The 22,339-nt window shown below is 41.8% G+C and overlaps 1 protein-coding gene across 1 annotated transcript in view; it reads left to right on the forward strand.

Annotated features, from left to right (window-relative positions):
• The first annotated feature begins 658 nt into the window (after nucleotides 1-658).
• ANKRD2 (ankyrin repeat domain 2) overlaps nucleotides 659-22,339 on the forward strand; it is a 52,831-nt gene continuing 31,150 nt past the window's right edge. Inside the window, exons 1-3 of the mRNA XM_077455704.1 lie at nucleotides 659-875; nucleotides 13,245-13,352; nucleotides 21,506-21,667. Coding sequence (XP_077311830.1) covers nucleotides 813-875; nucleotides 13,245-13,352; nucleotides 21,506-21,667 — 333 coding nt within the window. The 5' untranslated portion in view covers nucleotides 659-812. The remainder of the gene's footprint in view (nucleotides 876-13,244; nucleotides 13,353-21,505; nucleotides 21,668-22,339) is intronic.

Here is a 22,339-nt window from a genome sequence, read left to right on the forward strand (position 1 = left end):
CTGCGGTACCCGCCGTGCCAGTGCGCATGTGCACACCCTACCCGGAAGAGCCAGATCATGTGTGTATATATATATATATATATATATATACGTCATCCAGCGCACAGCTTCCGCCCTGGAGCGGTAAAACATCTATGGGGTGGTCAGCAAGCGGTTAAGCAACAGCTTTGTGAATGAGAAAATCTAACAAATAAAAAGTTGGCATTTTTTTTCCAATTTGGCTACAATTTTGGGTTCTGCATTAATGGAATTACTTTCCTGCATTGAAAAAAATAAAATAAAACGGATCAGAAAAATGTAAGAAATGAAAAGTGAAGACGATATATACATAAAAACAGTGTACTGCTGATATAGTAAACATGGAGGTGAAAAAGGAAACCTACATTGACACTTTGTACAGACAAGTCCTTACGGAAGATGTCACGGGGACACGAGGGGCCCGCAGATTGAAGAGTGGATTGTAAAGGTGACCTAAGGTCAGGGAGAGAGACGTGACATAATGTGGAAGATGAGCTCATGTTAAAGGCCCCCAGGTCATGTGCGGGAGGCCTACACCTGTTCATCTGGAATGGTGGTCCTGACTATTCCGAAAGGGAGAAGGGTGGAGCGTCCTCCAGAGGCTCCCTATAAAGTTCTCCGAGAATTGGGGGCAGAGATGGACAGTTCATCACCCTTCTGATATCAACACAGCTTCCTACGAATTATTCCATCACAGAAAAAAATAAAAAAAAAAATCTATAATTAATATCGATAGAACTCATTCGAAATAATTTCCTGACTTTCGGTTTACATTTTGGATTATAAACCTGGAAATGGAAGACAAAGTAAAATGGGCCACAGAGCTCATCGACCAAAGGCTGGAAGAAGAAAATGAGGCGAGTGATTGCTTGAGCTAAATATATTTTTAAAACATGCATAGAGCTTATATGTATAGTGCAAAAATAAAATAAAAAAGAAACATATATATATATATATATATATATATATATATATATAAACATTTTTTATTTACAAGTCAAATGATAATTAGATAACTAAAGTTGGGTATAAATGATATAGAAATACAATGTTTAGATTAGTTATCTTTATAAATGATAACATTTAAAATTTATTTTAGTTGTCTTTATAAGCTATACGATTTAAAATGTATTTAATAAATAAAAAATTTAGATTATTTTTTTTTTAAATGATAATGACATTTGAAATTTGGCTACTATACTTTTAGTTACAATACATTTGTTTATATGTAATATAGCACAATAATGAATATGTATAGAGCAAAAAAAAAAAAATATATATATATATATATATATTTAAAAAATTTAATTTAAGAGTAAACGCAAAATGGTAATTAGGTAACTAAAGTTGGGTATAAATGATATAGAAATACAATGTTTAGATTAGTTATCTTTATAAATGATAACATTTGAAATTTATTTTGGTTGTCTTTATAAACTATACGATCTTTATTTTTTTAGTTATCTTTATTTTTTTAAATGATAATGACATTTGAAATCTAGCTATTATACTTTTAGTTACAATACATTTTCTTATATGTAATATAGCACAATAATGAATATGTATAGAGCAAAAAAAATAAAATAATAATATATATATATATATATATATATATATATATATGTTTAAAAAATTTAATTTAAGAGTAAACGCCAAATGGTAATTAGATAACTAAAGTTGGGTATAAATGATATAGAAATACAATGTTTAGATTAGTTATCTTTATAAATGATAACATTTGAAATTTATTTTAGTTGTCTTTATAAGCTATACGATTTAAAATGTATTTAATAAATAAAAAATGTTGATTCTTTTTTTTTTTAAATGATAATGACATTTGAAATTTGGCTACTATACTTTTAGTTACAATACATTTGTTTATATGTAATATAGCACAATAATGAATATGTATAGAGCAAAAAAAAAAAAAATATATATATATATATATATATATATATATATATATATATATATATATGTTTAAAAAATTTAATTTAAGAGTAAACGCCAAGTGGTAATTAGGTAACTAAAGTTGGGTAAAAATGATATAGAAATAAAATGTTCAGATTAGTTAACTTTATAACTGATAAAATGTGAAATTTATTTTAGTTGTCTTTATAAACTATACGATCTTTATTTTTTTTAGTTATCTTTATTTTTTTAAATGATAATGACATTTGAAATCTAGCTATTATACTTTTAGTTACAATACATTTGCTTATATGTAATATAGCACAATAATGAATATGTATAGAGCAAAAAAAATAAATAAAATATATATATATATATATATATATATATATATTTAAAAAATTTAATTTAAGAGTAAACGCCAAATGGTAATTAGGTAACTAAAGTTGGGTAAAAATGATATAGAAATAAAATGTTCAGATTAATTAACTTTATAACTGATAAAATGTGAAATTTATTTTAGTTGTCTTTATAAACTATACGATCTTTATTTTTTTAGTTATCTTTATTTTTTTAAATGATAATGACATTTGAAATTTAGCTATTATACTTTTAGTTACAATAACATTTTTTATATGTAATATAGCACAATAATAAATATGCATAGAGCTTATATGTATAGAGCAATATATATATATATATATATATATATATATATATATATATATATATATATATATATATATATATATATATATATATAAAAAATTGAATTTAAGAGTAAACACCAAATGGTAATTAGGTAACTAAAGTTGGGTAAAAATGATATAGAAATACAATGTTTAGATTAGTTATCTTTATAACTGATAAAATTTGAAATTTATTTTAGTTATCCTAATATTTTTAAAGGATAATGACATTTGAAATTTACCTACTATTCTTTTATTATTATTATTATTATTATTATTCAGGATTTATATAGCGCCAAAAGTTTGCGCAGCGCTTTAGTTAAAATACATTTTTTTATATGTAATTAGGAAACTATAATGAATATGCATAGAGCTTATATGTATAGAGCAAACATATATATATTCGGAATACAAAGATTAGATTAGTTATCTTTATAACTGATAAAATTTGGAATTTATTATAGTTATCTTTATAAATGATACGATTTGAATTGTATTTTATTTATCATTATAAATTATACAATTTTACATTTAGTTAATAAATAAAATGTTTAGGTTATTTATTTTTTTGAATGATGAAATTTTAAATTCAGTTACGATACTTTTAGTTATAATAATTTTTTTTTTAAATATGTAATATAGGACAATAATGAAAACTTGTTAACATTAACTGATGCAACACATTTTTATAGTGTTTATAAAGCATTTAATAGAACCGCATAAAACAAGAAGCATCATGCCGGTAATTTAATACTTTTAGTTTGTCAGTAAACCATCCCAGTTACCAAATATTAATAAGGTTTTGTACACCAGCCAACACTTCTCAGGTTACAACACTAATTCAATATAATTACAGTATTTCTTGGCATTTAATGTAATTTTAATAAAAGATACAGATTGCATTAATTATGTCTGGCCCATCTCCAACATAAAATTGATACATGATGCAGAAATATACACAATTTCAAAAACACATTTTAAGTTTCTTACATAGTATTACATAGTATTATATAGTAGGTGAGGTTGAAAAAAGACACAAGTCCATCAAGTCCAACCTATGTGTGTGATTACATGTCAGTATTACATTGTATATCCTGTATGTTGCGGTCGTTCTGGTGCTTATCTAATAGTTTCTTGAAATTATCGATGCCCCCCCCCCCCCCCCCCCCCGCTGAGATCACTGCCTGTGGAAGGGAATTCCACATCCTTACCGCTCTTACAGTAAAGAACCCTCTACGTAGTTTAAGGTTAAACTTCTTTTCTTCTAATTTTAATGAGTGGCTACGAGTCTCCCTTCTGCAAAAAAGTTTCCTCCCTATTGTGAGGTCACCAGTCTGGTGTTTATAGATTGTGGTGTCACCAGTCCTGTATTTATATATTGTGGGGTCACCAGTCCGGTATTTATATATTGAAATCACATCCCCTCTCAGGTGTCTCTTCTCCAGAGAGAATAAGTTCAGAGCTCACAACCTTTCCTCATAACTAATATCCTCCAGACCCTTTATCAGCTTTGTTGCCCTTCTTTGTAGTCGCTCCATTTCCAGTACATCCTTCCTGAGTACTGGTGCCCAGAACTGGACAGTATACTCCAGGTGCGGCCGGACCAGAGTTTTGTAGAGCGGGAGAATTATCGTTTTATCTCTGGAGTTGATCCCCTTTTTAATGCCAATATTCTGTTTGCTTTGTTAGCAGCAGCTTGGCATTGCTGAGCCCATCATATACTAGGACCCCCCAGGTCCTTCTCCATCCTAGATCCCCCCAGAGGTTCTCCCCCCAGTCTATAGATTGCATTCAGATTTTTGCCATCCATCATTTGCCATGTAGTTTCCCACCCCATTCATTTGTTCAGATCTTTTTGCAAGGTTTCCACACCCTGAGGAGAAGTTACTGCCCTGCTTAGCTTCGTATCGTCTGCAAATACAGAGATTGAGCTGTTTACACCATCCCCATCCTCCAGGTCGTTTATGAATAAAATAAATAGGATTGGTCCCAGCACAGACCCCTGGGGGACCCCACTACCCACCCCTGACCATTCCGAGCACTCCCCATTTATCACCACCCTCTGAACTCGCCCTTGTAGCCAGTTTTCAATCCATGTACTCACCCTATGGTCCATGCCAACACACCTTATTTTGTACAGTAAACGTTTATGGGGAACTGTGTCAAATGCTTTTGCAAAATACAGATACACCACATCTACGGGCCTTCCTTTATCTAGATACACCACATCTACGGGCCTTCCTTCATCTAGATACACCACGTCTACGGGCCTTCCTTTATCCAGATACACCACGTCTACGGGCCTTCCTTTATCTAGATACACCACGTCTACGGGCCTTCGTTTATCTAGATACACCACGTCTACGGGCCTTATTTTATCTAGATACACCACATCTACGGGCCTTCCTTTATCTAGATACACCACGTCTACGGGCCTTCCTTTATCTAGATACACCACATCTACGGGCCTTCCTTTATCCAGATACACCACGTCTACGGGCCTACCTTTATCCAGATACACCACGTCTACGTGCCTTCCTTTATCTAGATACACCACGTCTACGGGCCTTCCTTTATCTAGATACACCACGTCTACGGGCCTTCCTTTATCTAGATACACCACGTCTACGGGCCTTCTTTTATCTATATACACCACGTCTACGGGCCTTCCTTTATCTAGATACACCACGTCTACGGGCCTTCCTTTATCTAGATACACCACGTCTACGGGCCTTCCTTTATCTAGATACACCACGTCTACGGGCCTTCCTTTATCTAGATACACCATGTCTACAGGCCTTCCTTTATACAGATACACCACGTCTATGGGCCTTCCTTTATCTAGATACACCACGTCTACGGGCCTTCCTTTATCTAGATACATCACGTCTACGGGCCTTCCTTTATCTAGATACACCACGTCTACAGGCCTTCCTTTATCTAGATACACCACGTCTACGGGCTTTCCTTTATCTAGATACACCACGTCTACGGGCCTTCCTTTATCTAGATACACCACGTCTACGGGCCTTCCTTTATCTAGATACACTACGTCTATGGACCTTCCTTTATCCAGATACACCACATCTACGGGCCTTCCTTTATCCAGATACACCATGTCTACGGGCCTTCCTTTATCTAGATACACCACGTCTACGGGCCTTCCTTTATCTAGATACACCACATCTATGGGCCTTCCTTTATCCAGATACACCATGTCTATGGGCCTTCCTTTATCTAGATACACCACATGTACAGGCCTTCCTTTATCCAGATACACCACATCTACGGGCCTTCCTTTATCTAGATACACCACATCTACGGGCCTTCCTTTATCTAGATACACCACATCTACAGGCCTTCCTTTATCCAGATACACCACGTCTACGGGCCTTCCTTTATCTAGATACACCACGTCTACAGGCCTTCCTTTATCCAGATACACCACGTCTACGGGGCCTTTCTTTATCCAGATACACCACGTCTACGGGCCTTCCTTTATCCAGATACACCACGTCTACAGGGCCTTTCTTTATCCAGATACACCACGTCTACGGGCCTTCCTTTATCTAGATACACCATGTCTACAGGCCTTCCTTTATCCAGATACTCCACATCTACGGGCCTTCCTTTATCCAGATACACCACGTCTACAGGCCTTCCTTTATCCAGATACCCCACGTCTACGGGCCTTCCTTTATCTAGATGGCAACTCACCTCTTCATAAAAGGTTAATAGATTGGTTTGGCAAGAACGATTCTTCATGGATCCATGCTGATTACTGCTAATGATACCGTTCTCATTACTAAAATCTTGTATATAGTCCCTTATCGTCCCCTCCAAGAGTTTACATACTATTGATGTTAGGCTGACTGGTCTGTAATTCCCAGGGATGTATTTTGGGCCCTTTTTAAATATTGGTGCTACATTGGCTTTTCTCCAATCAGCTGGTACCATTCCAGTCAGTAGACTGTCAGTAAAAATTAGGAACAATGGTCTGGCAATTACTTGACCGAGTTCCCTAAGTACCCTCAGGAGCAAGCTATCTGGTCCTGATGATTTATTAATGTTAAGTTTCCCAAGTCTAATTCTAATTCTGTCCTCTGTTAACCATGGAGGGTCTTCCTGTGATGTGTCTTGAGGATAAACACTGCAGTTTTGGTTACTGAAGCCCCATTAATTCCCTCGTGAAGACTGAGGAGAAGAATAAATTCAATACCTTCACCATCTCCCCATCCTTTGTAACCAGATGTCCTTCCTCATTCTTTATACACACACCTATTGTATATACATTCACTGGCCACTTTATTAGGTACACCTTGCTAGTAGCGGGTTGGACCCCCTTTGGCCTTCATTCTTGGTGGAATAGATACAACAAGGTGTTGGAAACGTTCCTCAGAGATTTTTCTCCATAGTGACATGATAACATCACACAGTTGCTGCAGATTTGTCGGCTGCACATCCATGATGCCAATCTACCATTCCACCACATCCCAGAGGTGCTCTATTGGAAGAGATGTGGTGAGTGTGGAGGCCATTGGAGTACAGTGATCTCATTGTCCAATGGTGAGATGATTGGAGCTTTGTGACTTGGTGCAGTGACTATTGCTGTTGGCTACAGCAGCCACTAGTGATAATCTGAAGAGAATCCGGCAGGCTGGTTGTACCCAAGTTGATAGTGGTAATGGTTCACATCTTGGCCGGTTCCTGCTGCACCTTGTATAGCCGGCCTAAGTGTTCAGCCTGTGTGTTAAAACCCTTTGGGCCCATTCACACAATTGTGCTGTGGCGATGCACCTTGTTGATGGACCTGTGTGTTTATGGACCTTTGTATTGATGGACCTGTGTGTTGATGGACCTGTGTGCTGATGGACCTGTGTGCTGATGGATCTGTGTGCTGATGGACCTGTGTGTTGATGGACCTGTGTGTTGATGGACCTGTGTGCTGAAAGACCTGTGTGCTGATGGACCTATGTGCTGAAAGACCTGTGTGCTGATGGACCTGTGTGTTGATGGACCTGTGTGCTGATGGACCTGTGTGCTGATGGACCTGTGTGCTGATGGACCTGTGTGCTGATGGACCTGTGTGCTGATGGACCTGTGTGTTGATGGACCTGTGTGCTGATGGACCTGTGTGCTGATGGACCTGTGTGCTGATGGACCTGTGTGCTGACGGACCTGTGTGCTGACGGACCTGTGTGCTGACGGACCTGTGTGCTGACGGACCTGTGTGTTGACGGACCTGTGTGTTGATGGACCTGTGTGCTGATGAAGCTATGTGTTGATGGACCTGTGTGCTGATGGACCTGTGTGCTGATGGACCTGTGTGCTGATGGACCTGTGTGCTGATGGACCTGTGTGCTGATGGACCTGTGTGCTGATGGACCTGTGTGCTGATGGACCTGTGTGCTGATGGACCTGTGTGCTGATGGACCTGTGTGCTGATGGACCTGTGTGTTGATGAACCTGTGTGTTGATGGACCTATGTGTTGATGGACCTGTGTGTTGATGGACCTGTGTGTTGATGGACCTGTGTGTTGATGGACCTGTGTGTTGATGGACCTGTGTGTTGATGGACCTGTGTTGCAGCGCAGTGCAACGGATAGCAAGGCACTAACGTATTGTGTCCGGAGCTCTGCCAATAAGGCTACATGCACCAATTTTGGTGAATTTATGGTGCGTTGTGTAGCCCAGTCATATGAATGAACTGCCTTAATGCAACTCATGTTATTGTGTGGCTGAACATGCATGTGCTACCACAGCCCGATAGTGTGAGTGGGCCCTAATATACCTAGAGCCAAAACGTATTCCTTTTTTTTTTTTTGCATTTTGTCCCGCCTTAGGCCGCGTACACACGGGCGGACTGTACGCCCAACTTTGTCCGCTGAACAGTGTTTGGGCGGACAGTCCGCTCGTGTGTGGGCTTTCAGCGGACAGTTTCAGCGGACAGTTGGACGGACAAGGTTTTTCGGAATTTCCGAAAAACTGTCCGCTGAAACCTTGTTTCAGCGAACAGCCCGCTCGTGTGTAGGCTTGTTCGTCAAACAAAGTTGCGCGCATGCTCAGAAAGGATTTTCACGCCGAAAGCTATAATGCAGTGTATAGGACGTCGTATTTTTCGTCCCGTCGTACGTGCCGTTCACGTCATCGCGCACGGTTTCAGCAAACTGTTCGTTCGTCGTGTGTGGGCATGTCCGTCCATGCTAATTTTGAGCGGACTGTTTGCTGAAACTGTTGGACGGACAAAGTTGGGCGAACAGTCCGCGCGTGTGTACGCGGCCTTAGACAGCTCTCACCAGAACGAGTGTTCCCATTGAAAGATTTCCCTTCCATTCCTCTTCTGGTGGCAACTCCGATTTTTTGGATTTTCATTCTTTTTTGGTGGCCGTGGCCTCCAGGATAATATAAGCGGGTGAATCCCAGACAAGGATAAAATGCTTACACAGTTGCTATGTATGAATGTGGTTCAAAAACTGGGAGCTGTGATGACAGGATGTGCGGGATGGAGCACCGTTGTAATCAAAAAGACAGATATAAGGATATAAAAAGACAAAAGAAGAACTTCCAAAAATTAAAATTGAATGCCATGCATGATGCAATTTTAGGTGGGCAGTCCAGAGCTGCCATTCCCAACCAGGATTCTGTGGAACCTTGGGGTTCTTAGAGAGGTGGCTAGGGGTTTCCTTGAGCTGTGGCTGATTGACCTCTCATCTGATGGTGCCTGCATAGTTCCAGGGACTTGGCTGAGCCATCAGCATGACATCACTTTAGCTGTTTGTCCCTTACATCAAGGGTTCCTCTGGAGTCAACAGCATGAGAAAGGATGGTCTAGAGCAGCCCCCCTGGGCTGGGAACCCGTGCCAGTCCATGGCCTGTTGATTAGCGGGCCATTGTTGCACAGCAGGAGGTGAGTGGCGACCACAGGCCATGGCTGTCCTGTCAGCCTGTGCCTATTCCCCCAGGTCTCCAACCGGGCCGCCAAAGTCATCCTATCAGCAGGGCAGGGGGTGGGGCACTGTGATGGGGGGGGGTGTGAGTGCAAGGGGCACTGTGATGGGAGGGGGCCCATGACTACAAGGGGCACAGAGGTGGGGGGGGCATGACTGTAAAGAGCACTATGATAAAGGGGCATGATTTGCAGGGGGCACTGTAATGGGGTCTTTATATCACAGTGTCCCTTTACAATGCAATGGGCTGATTTAAAGGGGGAACTATGATGTAAAGGGGAACTGTGGACACTGATATAAAGGGGGGTTGTGAGACTCAGTGAACACCCACGCCCCCCCTCCCCCTGCAAAAACTGGCTCCAAACGCGATCCCTGGTGCTAAAAAGGTTGGGGACTGCTGGTCTAGAAAGCCATTTAAATTACGAGTCACTCCTAATTTACATTTACTATAAAGAAGGGGGAAATGTGTACATATAATTAATATTTGGTATAAAACCTTACTTTTTTTTGATATCAGATTCAGATATTGTCTTCAGCAATGAAAACCTGACAGCAATGAAACCCTTCACCATGCTATTCAAAACTTTCAAACTTCCAAAATAAATTTTGGCTTAAGATACAATTTGACATCTGTGAAAGTCCTCATACATCAAGGTGATAGTATATCTAGAAGTAGTTGGTCTCATTCAGCTCTACTTGTTCTGTAATGTTGAAAATGTTTCATAGCTTCTCCAAGACACTCCTGCGATTCTAATAAGTGTCAGAAACATAACCCATAAAAAATACCCCTCTAGTCACTGGGATATCTTCCTGATACCCATTGGAAATGAAGACAAGGCTTGGAGAAGCTAGGGAAAGTCTTCAACATTACAGTCCAATTGAATGTGATGAACTACTACTAGCTATGCTGTGACCACTTATGGTCGTTGGACACATTCAACTGGATTTGTTCTATACATTTCCTGACACTCATTAGAACTTAAGAAGTGGTCTGGAGAAGCTACAGAACGTCTTCAACATTCGAGAACAAGTTGAATGTGACTAACTACATGTTTGTGAAGGTTCTCATTCATCCCGGTCATGGTATATTTAGTGGCAATTGGTCACATTTAATTGGAATTGTTCTGTACGTTTCCCAACACTCATTAGAACTGAGGAGAAGCTATGGAACTGGATCTTCAACATCACAGAACCAATCCAGTTGAATGTGACTAACCACTAGTAGCTTTGTTGTGACCACTCATGACTGTAAAGGTTCTCATTCATCCAGGTCATGGTATATGGTAACTGTTGGTCACATTCAACTAGACTTATGTATGTGATGGTGTTGATCAGGGGTGCCCAACCAGTGGCCCGGGGGCCACATGTTGCCCACGGAGCCCTCTGATGTGGCCCGTGACCTCCTGCTCTGGGACGGCTGGTTGGCAAGCCCGGATCACGATTCGTCATCCTAGAGCCTCACTGTTGTGAATGAAGCTGGCGATGGAGAAAGCAATCGGCTGTGGAGCAGAGCCGCATAAGCCAATGCTTCCTGTATGGCGCTGGCTCCCGTCACAGGCGAAGTGATACCAAATATGGCCATATCTGTTCTGCAGTGGGTACTGGGCTGCTTTCAAACTGATCTGCAGGTACACCACCTACCTCGAAGGGTCCACAGAGTAGAGTGGGTTGTATCCGGGTCTGCTCTCTATATGCAGAGTGGGCACAGACCTGTCATCCGCCCGCTACACTCATTGTGTCCTGCGACTGGTTACCAAGTCACTAAGTGGCCCTCACTCTTCAAAAGGTTGGGAATCCCTGGTGTAGATGTTTCATAGCTTTTTCAACATACTTATTCAGTTCTAAGAAAAGCCAAGAACATACCCTATACCATAGCCCTAAATATATTGGCATATCTTCGTGACGCTTTGGTAATGAAGAAGTGGCTCAGAGAAATTACGGAACAACATAACAGAGCAAGTCTAGTTTGTAATGAACCACAACTAGCTATATTGCGATCACTCATGCCTGGTAAGGTTCACGTGCATCCTGGTCATGGTAAATCTAGTAGTAGTTGATCACATTCAACTAGACTTATTCAAAAGTTTTCCAACACTCAGTAGAACTGAAAGAGAAGCTTGGATAAGCTGCAAAACGTCTTCAACATTACAGAACAAGGTCAGTCTAATGTGACTAACCACTACTGGCTACGTCGTGACTACTCGTGTTTGTAAAGGTTCTCGTGTATGCAGGTCATGGTATATCTAATAGTAATTGGTCACATCCAGCTAGACTTGTTCTAAAGTTTTCCAACACTCAATAGAATTGAAGTAAAAGCTTGGATAAGCTGCAAAACTTCTTCAACATTACAGAACAAGGTCAGTCTAATGTGACTAACCACTACTGGCTACGTTGTGACTACTCCTGTTTGTAAAGGTTCTCGTGTATGCAGGTCATGGTATATCTAAGCCCCTGTACACACGGTCGGAGATTTCGACAACCAAATCCGTCGGATTTTCTCAGTCGGATCCGAAACTCTTGCCTACACACGGTCGGACTAAGTTGTCGAAAAATCTGATCTTTCAGAACGTGATGACGTATTTTCGCTACGATGGGACTACGTTCAGGCTAGTAGCCAATAGCTTTGATGTAGGAATTTGATCTGAGCATGCGTGGCACTTGGTCCAATCAAAATTCTCTACACATGATCGGAGTATGTCCTATCGGACCAGTTGGTCGGAAAATATTTCCAACAAGTTGGAAAATTGGGTCCGACGGATATTCAGACGGAAACATTCTGATGCATACCACACACAGTCGGATTATCCGACAAACCTGTCCGATAGGACACATTCCGATGGAATCTCCGACCGTGTGTACAAGGGCTTAATAGTAATTGGTCACATCCAACTAGACTTGTTCTAAAGTTTTCCAACACTCAATAGAATTGAAGTAAAAGCTTGGATAAGCTGCAAAACGTCTTCAACATTACAGAACAAGGTCAGTCTAATGTGACTAACCACTACTGGCTACGTCGTGACTACTCCTGTTTGTAAAGGTTCTCGTGTATCCAGGTCATGGTATATCTAATAGTAATTGGTCACATCCAACTAGACTTGTTCTAAAGTTTTCCAACACTCAATAGAATTGAAGTAAAAGCTTGGATAAGCTGCAAAACGTCTTCTAATGTGACTAACCAATACTGGCTACATTGTGACTACTAATGTTTGTAAAGGTTATCAAGTATTCAGGTCATGGTATAGCTAGTAGTAATTGGTCAGGTTCAACTTGACTTATTCGATATCACTCATTAAAACTGAGGAAGTGGATTAGATAAGTTGAAAAACATCTTCAACATCACAGAACAAGTCCAGTTGAATGTGACTAACTTCTACTACATCTACACTATAATGGTCTCTCAGAGACGTTTTTTGCTCAACCAAATAAAATGCAGAAGGGTTCTATTTAGAATGCCATTAAGGGAACTCGGAGTAACTGAAAACTCACAGTGGTGATCCCGAATAATGAAACTCTGACATATGGGGCCGCAGCATCGGATAGTTTCTCATTTAGCCCTCTCCTGTTTTGCAATGCAAAATGCTGTGCTTTTGGACCTCCTCTGCTGTCTGTAACACCATGTAAAGGAATGAAATGTTTATGCCTGAGAATCTCATATCATATTTAATCTGTTATTCTTTAGATAATTAAACCTCGTTTTAGGAAGATCGGAGTGATCGATATAGACTGCACTGACATTATTGAGGAGAACATCAAACCCCCAATCAATCGAAATCTGGCCAACTTGAAGGTATTCTTTTCTTTGTAAATATCAGTTAAGTGATGATGGTGTCATGTTTGTGTCTTTATGTTGTTATATCAAAATTTAGACTTAAAGCGGAACTCCAGGAGTTATCATTTGTTCAAATCTACATTGGGCCAGCTTGGCTGGGTTTAAGTATCCATTTGTGATATCCAGAGGGTCACAGGGGATTCTGAACATCTCTACCCTCAGGACCGTTTTTGAGGCAGGGCAAAAGGGGCAGCTGCCCTGGGCCCCATCATTGTAGTGGGGCCCAAAGCAGCTGCCCCATACTTGCCAACTATCCCAGTTTAAATTCCCTTGTCCCTTGAAGTTTTAGTCCCGTGCTGTGTCCCGATATCTTCTGTTGCTGCTGCCCAGCTCTGCCCTATTGCCATGTACAGATGACTCACCTGCAGACCCTGTGTTTACCTGAAAATAACCGGCATTCATATGTAAATAGAGGCGGCATTCATGTGTATATCTTGTCCCCCTGAGGTCACATCCACCATCACTTCTGCTGAAGGCTGCCCACTGGGGAGGCAAAAGAGCAAGTTTCAAAGTCCTGCCTACAATTGTGGTCATTAACCACTTTCAGCCCCGGACCATTTTGCTGGCTTAAGACCAGGCCCCTTTTTGCGATTCGGCACAGCGTCGCTTTAACTGACAATTGCGCGGTCGTGCGGCGTGGCTCCCAAACAAAATGGACGTCCTTTTTTGCCCACAAATAGAGCTTTCTTTTGGTAGTATTTGATCACCTCTGCAGTTTTTATTTTTTGCGCTATTAACAAAAAAGGAGCGAAAGTTTGAAAAAAACGCATTCTTTTTTACTTTTTGCTATAATAAATATCCTCCAAAAACATATAAAAAAACATTTTTTTTTCTCAGTTTAGGCCGATATGTATTCTTCTACATATTTTTGGTAAAAAAATCGCAATAAGCGATTATTGATTGGTTTGCACAATATTTATAGCATTTACAAAATAGGGGATAGTTTTATGGCATTTTTATTACAATTTTTTTTTTTTACTAGTAATGGTGATGATCAGCGATTTTTATTGTGACTGCGACATTATGGCGGACACATCGGACATTTTTGACACATTTTTGGGACCATTGTCATTTATACAGCAATCAGTGCTATTTAAATGCACTGATTCCTGTGTAAATGACACTGGCAGTGAAGGGATTAACCAGGGGGTGGCAGTGTAGGGGTTAAGTGTGTCCTAGGGGCGTGTTACTAACTGTGGGGGGCGTGGCTGTGTGTTAGTGAACACTGATCTCTGCTCCAATCACAGGGAGCAGAGATCAGTGTCACTTGTTGCTAGGCAGAACGGGGAGATGCTGTTTACATCGCATCTCCCCATTCAGCCTCCCAGTGAGACGATCGCGGGTATCCCCGCGGCGATCGAGTCCGCTGGACCCGCGACCGGACTCACGGGGGTCCCGACCGGCACGTGTGCGCGCCGATGGCAGGGCGGCAAATACAAATGGACGTACCTGTACGCCAATTTGCCTGCCCGTGCTATTCTGCCGACGTACATCGTCGTGCGCCAGTCGGGAAGTGGTTACGCTTAAAGAAGGATTCCACCTAAAAAAAAAATATTAAAAGCCAGCAGCTATAAATACTACAGCTGCTGACTTTTAATAAATGGACACTCACCTGTCCCGGGTTCCAGCGATGCCGGCAGCCGAGGCCGATCGATCGCTCGGCTCTCGGCTGCTGCAGTCACCATTCTAGGTGAGGGAATCAGGAAGTGAAGCGAATCGGCTTCACTTCCCGGTTCCCTACTGCGCATGCGCGAGCCGCGCCGCGCAATGGGAAATCTCCGCGCTGTCACTGGGACCCGTGTGTGTCCCAGCAGACAGCGCGGCAGGGCAGAAAATGGCGTAGACTCCCACGGGAGTCTATGCCCGGAAGTGGGTGAAAATACCTGTCTTTGACAGGTATCTCCACCCCCCTCCCCCCTGAAAGGTGTCAATTGTGACACCGGAGGGAGGGAGGGATCCGATCAGCGGAGGTTCCACTTTAGGGTGGAATCCCGCTTTAACATCATGTTTTGCAAAAGTAAGCAAATTGGAGGTGGATTCTTCAAAATAACATGGTGCTACAGCACCCTGAATTTCAGTGGATGTGAATATGCAGGCAGGCAGTGAGGAGTTGATGTGCTGTAACCTTCAGCAACCAATCAGTGAGTAGTAATTCTATGCACTAACCTCTAACAACCAATTAGTGAGTGGTATAGATGTTCAGTAACCTCTAGAATTCAATCAGTGAGCAGTATTGATGTACAGTAATCTCTAGCAACCAATCAACAAGCAGAAGTCATGTGCTGTAAACTCTAGAAAATAGCAGTGAATAACCTCTGGCAACCAATCGCTGACTGATCTGATTCAGTAAACTGATTTGGAGTCTAGTTGCTATTCATTGTATGTCTCAAAGCATGTGGAGAGTGAAATTGCATGGAAGAGGGGGCCCAAGAAAATGTTTGCCCCGGGTCCGGTCAATATTAAAAACGGCCCCCGTCTACCCTACATACAATGATAGCCGTGATCTTCCAGGTCCTGTACCGAGCGACTTCCTCTCTCTGCACATTGACCACAGTGCGTCACTCTCTCGGTACCGCCGCCATTGATAGAACACCTTGTATTTTATTTTATTTTTTTAAATCAATGAATACAAGGCTTTCTCTGTTTGGATCAGTGGGGACTGTAGAGGACTTGAACCGGACAGCTGGATAATTTTCACAAGAGATCCCGAAAGTACAGATTGACCCACACACAAGATGAGATCAAAATATACTCGTTTAATATGGCCGATCAGCCGTTGTTTTATAATAAATAAAAAGGAGGGTGGCTTGATTACAGAGAAATAGAATAACAATTCCAATAAAAAAAGTGTTTATCTCCATATGACGTGCGATCTCATCATATTTTCGGTGAGAAAGGTACATATCAAAATGTCATGTTAAAGTGTTCCCATAACAATACAGCCATTCTAATCTATTAGTCTAAACATATCTCGCAAGAAAAACACATTCTAAGTCAAACTCAGATAATAGGAACATAATAGAAATAACATGGAAATTTACAGACTACAGACACCAGAAACATCATTAACCCTTCGGGGAGGAGGAGTGGTGACGTCACGACCTTCACCCGTTCTCCCCACCTCATCCAATCAGAGAAAGCCTTGTATTCATTAAAAAAAATACAAGATATTCTATGAATGGTGTCAGTGCCGGTCTGGCCCCAGTTGCAGTTTCACAGAGATCAACAGTGAAAAAGATCACAATTATTCTTACTAATTAGAGCGTCCCTGCTCGGGATTTAGAGGTCTGTTAAGGAATTATGTAGGGCTGCAACTAACGATTATTTTCATAATCAATTAGTTGGCCGATTATTGTTTCGATTAATCGATTAATCGGTTAATAACCTAAAAAAAAAAAGTGCGGTGTATAATTTAGTTACGGTAATATGTAAAGTTAAAAAAAAAAGACAATTTATTCTTGAATATCTCTATGCAGTGGTAAATATAAATAACCAACTATATGGTTAGGGAGCAAAATATCTAATCCACTCTGAGAATAACAGGCAGAAGAGATACACTGTATATATTAGAGGGGATATATACTGTATACACTATTAGAGGAGATATACTGTATATACTATTAGAGGAGAGATATATTGTATATACCGGTACTATTAGAAGAGATATACTGTATATACTATTAGAGGAGAGATATACTGTATATACTATTAGAAGAAATATAATGTATATACTGTTAGAGGAGATATATACTGCATATACTATTAGAGGAGATATACTGTATAAACTATTAGAGGAGAGATATACTGTATATACTATTAGAGGAGAGATATATTGTATATACCAGGGATCTGCAATTAGCGGACCTCCAGCTATTGCAAAACTACAAGTCCCACCATGCTTGTGGCTGTCAGAGTCTTGCTATGCCTCATGGGACTTGTAGTTCTGCAACAGCTGGAGGTCCGCTAATTGCATATCCCTGGTATATACTATTAGAAGAGAGATATACTGTATATACTATTTGAGGAATGATATAGTGTATATACTATTAGAGGATATATAGTGTATACACTACTAGCCCTTGTACACACGGTCGGAGATTCCGACAACCAAATCCGTCGGATTTTGTCAGGTCGGATTTTGTCCGAAACTGTTGTATACACGCGGTCGGACAAAGTTGTCGGAAAATCCGACGTGATGACGTCATTTCCTTACGATGGGACTACGTTCAGGCTAGTAGCCAATAGCTTTGGTGTAGGAATTTGATCTGAGCATGCATGGCACTTTGTCCGATCGGAATTCTCTACACATGATCGGAGTATGTCCGATCGGAGCATTTTGTCTGAAAAATTTACCAACAAGTTGGAAAACTTGGTCCGTCGGATACTCCGACGGAAACAGTCCGATGCAGACCACACACAGTCGGAATATCTGACAAAACGGTTCGATTGGACACATTCCATCAGAATCCTTGGCCGTGTGTACAAGGGCTTAGAGGAGAGATATACTGTATATACTATTTGAGGAATGATATAGTGTATATACTATTAGAGGAGAGATATACTATTAAAGGGTCAATCTAGTAAATATCATCAGACTCATTAAATGTAACCCCATTTTGTTACTGGCCCATTAATCGATTATGAAAATAGTAATCGATTAATTTCATAATCGATTCGTTGTCGATTAATCGATTAGTTGTTTCAGCCCTAGAATTATGGTGAGGTTTTGACTAAGCCCGATAAAATCATTGATGAATGTAACATCTGGACTTGGGGTTTTGTCGGTAACAGGTTGGCCAGGGATGGGAATGTTGTCCGTCACCTGCCCTCCTCGGCTTTTATAGGGATGGATAGGATGACTATTTTCTACCCTGGTCAGCCGAAGCTGTGTCACCGCTGTGGAGAAAAGGGGCATTTGAGCTCCTCCTGTTCAGCCTTGATATGTTCAGTGTGTCGGGGTCAGGGTCATATGGCCAAGGACTGCACCCAGATGACCGGGTGCAACCTGTGCCTACGCCTTGGCCACTCCTACAGCAAATGTCCTGAAGCCTGGCACAATATGGAGAAGGAGGTAATGGATGACTTGTCGGGGCTGGACAGGATGGAGGGTGAGGCCCCTGGTGTACCATCCTCCTCTGTGGTGACCGACTCCCCTGGTCCTGCTCAGGATCCCTCCCCAGTTCCTGTGCCCACCCCTCCTGTGTCTGTAAGTTTTCCTTCTGTATCTGTCTCTGTGTCCCCCCAGCCTACTGTATCCTCTCCTCTTGTGTCAGAACCTTCCAAGTCTGTGCCCCCCCCCCCCCCAAGTAAGCCATCCCCAATGAGTCTTCCCCTCCTAAGTCTGACTTAAAGGAAGGTCCCTGCCCACCAGGAGTGGTAGAGAGTACTAAAAAGGGTGCTTATTCTTCCTCTGAAAAGAAGTCTTCTGTGAAGACTTCATAGAAAAAAACAAGAGATGAGAGCATCTCTGAATCTGACCTGCAGTACCTGGAGGAGAGAAGGAAGGTTGGGCGGTGGAAGAGGCAGGCGGTGAGGACGAAACAGGGATGGAAAGCTCCAATGCCTGTCTCCAACCGTCATAGGGCCTCCAAGTTAGATATTTTCTCATCTGGGGCTTCTTCGGAGCAAAGCTCTGGTTCAGAAATGGAGTTGGAGAAGGGAGCCAAGAAGCAATCCAATAACCCAAATGGCAGTTTCCCTTCGGTCAAAAGTGGTGACAATAAATGTCGCCAGCATTAAGTCAGTAAAAGCTCGCTCTATGGCCTTCTTTTTGTTCAGCCAATTAGAAATGTTATTTTTGCAAGAGACTAGACTCACTTCCTTGGCAGGTATTCATATGGCCAAGAGAGAGTGGAGGTATGGTCCATCTTACTGGTCTCTTGTGGCCAAGCCTTACGGTGGTGTTGCGGTGTTATTTAAAACCGGCATGGTAACTGTCTGGCGGGTTATTGAGGTGGAGATTGGGTAATGTATGGTATTAGACGTCCTTGTGACCCTTACCAGAACTACAAACAAGGTATAACTGTTGTTGGCCTTAAGTCTTTAATTCTATTCTGACCCCGACATTTGGTAGAGGTTTTTAACAGTTGCCTTGCTGAGGGGGTGCTTCTTCCTTCCATGAGGCACTCAGCTGTGATTCTTCTTTCAAAAGGTAAAGATCCTTCGATGATTGAGAATTGGCGCCCCATCAGCCTTCTCAATGTCGATAGAAAGATACTGGCAAAGATATTTTTCTGCTGCCTATCATTAGTAGCAGAGTCTTTACTTTATCGCCATCAGTACTGTTCGGTCCAGGGTAGAAGCACCTTCACAGCGGTTTTAGCTGTCCGGGAGGCCTTGGAGCGGTGCAGTGCTGCAGGCTGGGGAAAGTATTTGCTGACATTGGATCAGGCAAAGGCCTTTGATCGTGTTTATAAGGAGCAACCACAGGTACTCATGGTTAAGTAAGGTCTGCCGGGTGGTTTTGTCGATTGGTTGAAAGTCTTGTATAAGGGTGGCAGAAAGCTTTCCTCTTGTTAATGGTTGGGTTGGGCAGTCATTTGAGGTTGGCTCCGGGGTGCGCTAGGGTTGTCCCCTGAGTCCCCTGCTCTATGTGTTTGCAATGTTGTGTGGAGTGCCAGTGGGGCTCCCGGGTGAGCCGCCTATGAGGGTTGTTGCCTATGCAGGTGATGTGTCGGTGATTGTCACTGGGGCAGATGAAGCAGAGGAGGTGGTCTGTCTGACATCACGGTATTCTGAAGCATCAGGCTCCAAGATCAATCAGGAAAAGAGTGAAGTTTTCTGGATGGGAAAGGAAGGTGAGGGGTTTGATCTCCCGGACACCTTTCCAGTGCCCCAGGAAAGAATTAAGATTCTAGGCATTGAATTTGGACCCGGCGATTATGGCCTCAAATACTGGGAAGGCAGACTGGAAATTGCCAATACTAAGGTGGTCAGCTGGAAGAGATGGAAGTCTGAAATCTCTGAGGGAAAGGGTTGATCTGATTAAGACTTACCTGATTCCGATCTTCTTGTATGTCAGCTTTGTCTGCATCTTGCCAGTGTCTCTCTATGCTAGGGTCAGTAGTGTGTTCTTCCAGATGCTGTGGGGGAACAGACTGAACCCCATCAAGAGGAATGTCACCTATCTATCCAGGAGGGAGGGTGGCTTAGATATGGTCAACCCAGTTCTTTTCTTTTCACTTCTATTTCTCAAATGTAACATTGGTAATATGCTTGCAGTGGAACCTCCTGGATGGGTAGGCATATTTAGATCTTGGTTTAGGCCTTTTCTGCAACTTTGGGAAGAAGGTGGCCAAGTGAAGAATCTCAAGGGTCTTCGTGGTCAGCTAGCTCCATGCCTGAAGTTACTGCCGCAGTGGCGATTGTCGGCTGAAGATCTCAGATCGGTTCAGAGGAAAGTCCTTATGAGTCGAGTCTTGAGCGAAGTCTTTCATGACCCACTGGCCTTAAGGGATTGTCCAGGCCCAGTTTTGAGGGTAGGGTTAAGATTGATTCATTTGGACAGAGTACCCCCTAAATTTAGGGATCTGGCCTGGTTTTGCTTCCATGGGAGGCTCTATGTTCGGAGCAATTTGAAATTCCGCAGTGGGGTGGATCGTAGCTGTCCTCGAGAGGAGTGTGCAGATGAGGAGGAGACTATGGACCATTTTCTCAGTTGGAAGAATAATGCCCCATTGATGGTGTCAGTGGGAGGAGAAAAGCTTCAAGGGTCGGATAAAAACAAGCAAAGGTCCCTCATCCGACTGCAGTCCTAAATAAATAAAAAAATATATATAAAAAGCCCTAGTAGAGGGCAGTTATATGTAATGGTGGGGGGAGCAAAGGTAAGGCGAGCACAGGCTGCCAGCTCTAATGAAAAATGTGTTGTTTTGTCCTGCATGGGATAATCACAGGTTCTCTTGAATATAATTACATCATAGTGCAATGATGGGCAGCAGCCTGCATTTCAACCTTCAGTAGTTTTGCATGTTTTGAGCAATAAAAAAAGATTTTTCTAAAAGTTTTCTGGAGGATACTTCACTTTGCCCATTGCCTTTAGTCCTACGAAATCTGAGCCTGAGGACATATTAGTATAAAAAGTTTATTCTTCTGGACATTTACATCTGCAGGGTGAAGATCGAGTGAGAAAGACATCTGTCGACTTAAGAAAGGAGATTATCGACACTGGCGGAATCGAGAACTTCATTGAAATCCGTAAAAGAAGACAGGAGAGGAAGAAAAAGAAGTCCCTGGTGGTGGCACCAGAACCGGAGCCTGAAGTGGAGGAGATTGTAAGTCTGGAACTCTCCTCTTCTGACCTTACAAAAAAAAAAAGATAAAGTGTGTGTGTGGGGGGGTAGACGGGGGAGGGGGTTGGAATAGTAATGCCACGTACACACGACCGTTTTTTTACGATAGAATAAACTCTGACGGTTTTTCCGACGGAGTTCTGACGGAGTTCCACTGAAACGGTCTTGCCTACACACGATCACACCAAAGTCCGATCGTCTAGAATGCGGTGACGTACAACACGTACGATGGGACTAGAAAAAGGAAGTTCAATAGCCAGTAGCCGGTAGCTGCCCTTGCGTCGTTTTTGGTCCATCGGAACAGCACACAGACAAACAGTTTTCCCCGATAGGAATTGATTCCGTCGGAAAGATTTAAAATATGTTCTATTTCTAGGTCCGTCAGTCCGTCTATTTTCGAAAACAAAAGTCAGATGAAGCCCCACACACGATCGGAATATCTGATGAAATGATTCCGTCTGACTTTTTCTGACTTTCAGGTTATTGATAAATGATCCTGCAAAAGGCCAGTATTGAGATAACATCATTTACTTCAGGAGGTACAAGCCAACCTTCTACAGCTTATACCCCGAAATTGTACAGAACAAGTCAGTCTAGTTTTAAATTAAGTAAATACAGGGCATCCGGAAAGCATTGACTGCGCTTCCACATTTT

The sequence above is a fragment of the Lithobates pipiens genome, unplaced genomic scaffold, assembly GCF_037356315.1.
Source record: "Lithobates pipiens isolate NorthernLeopardFrog02 unplaced genomic scaffold, aLitPip1_a1.2 Scaffold_25, whole genome shotgun sequence".
Classification (NCBI taxonomy): Eukaryota; Metazoa; Chordata; class Amphibia; order Anura; family Ranidae; genus Lithobates; species Lithobates pipiens.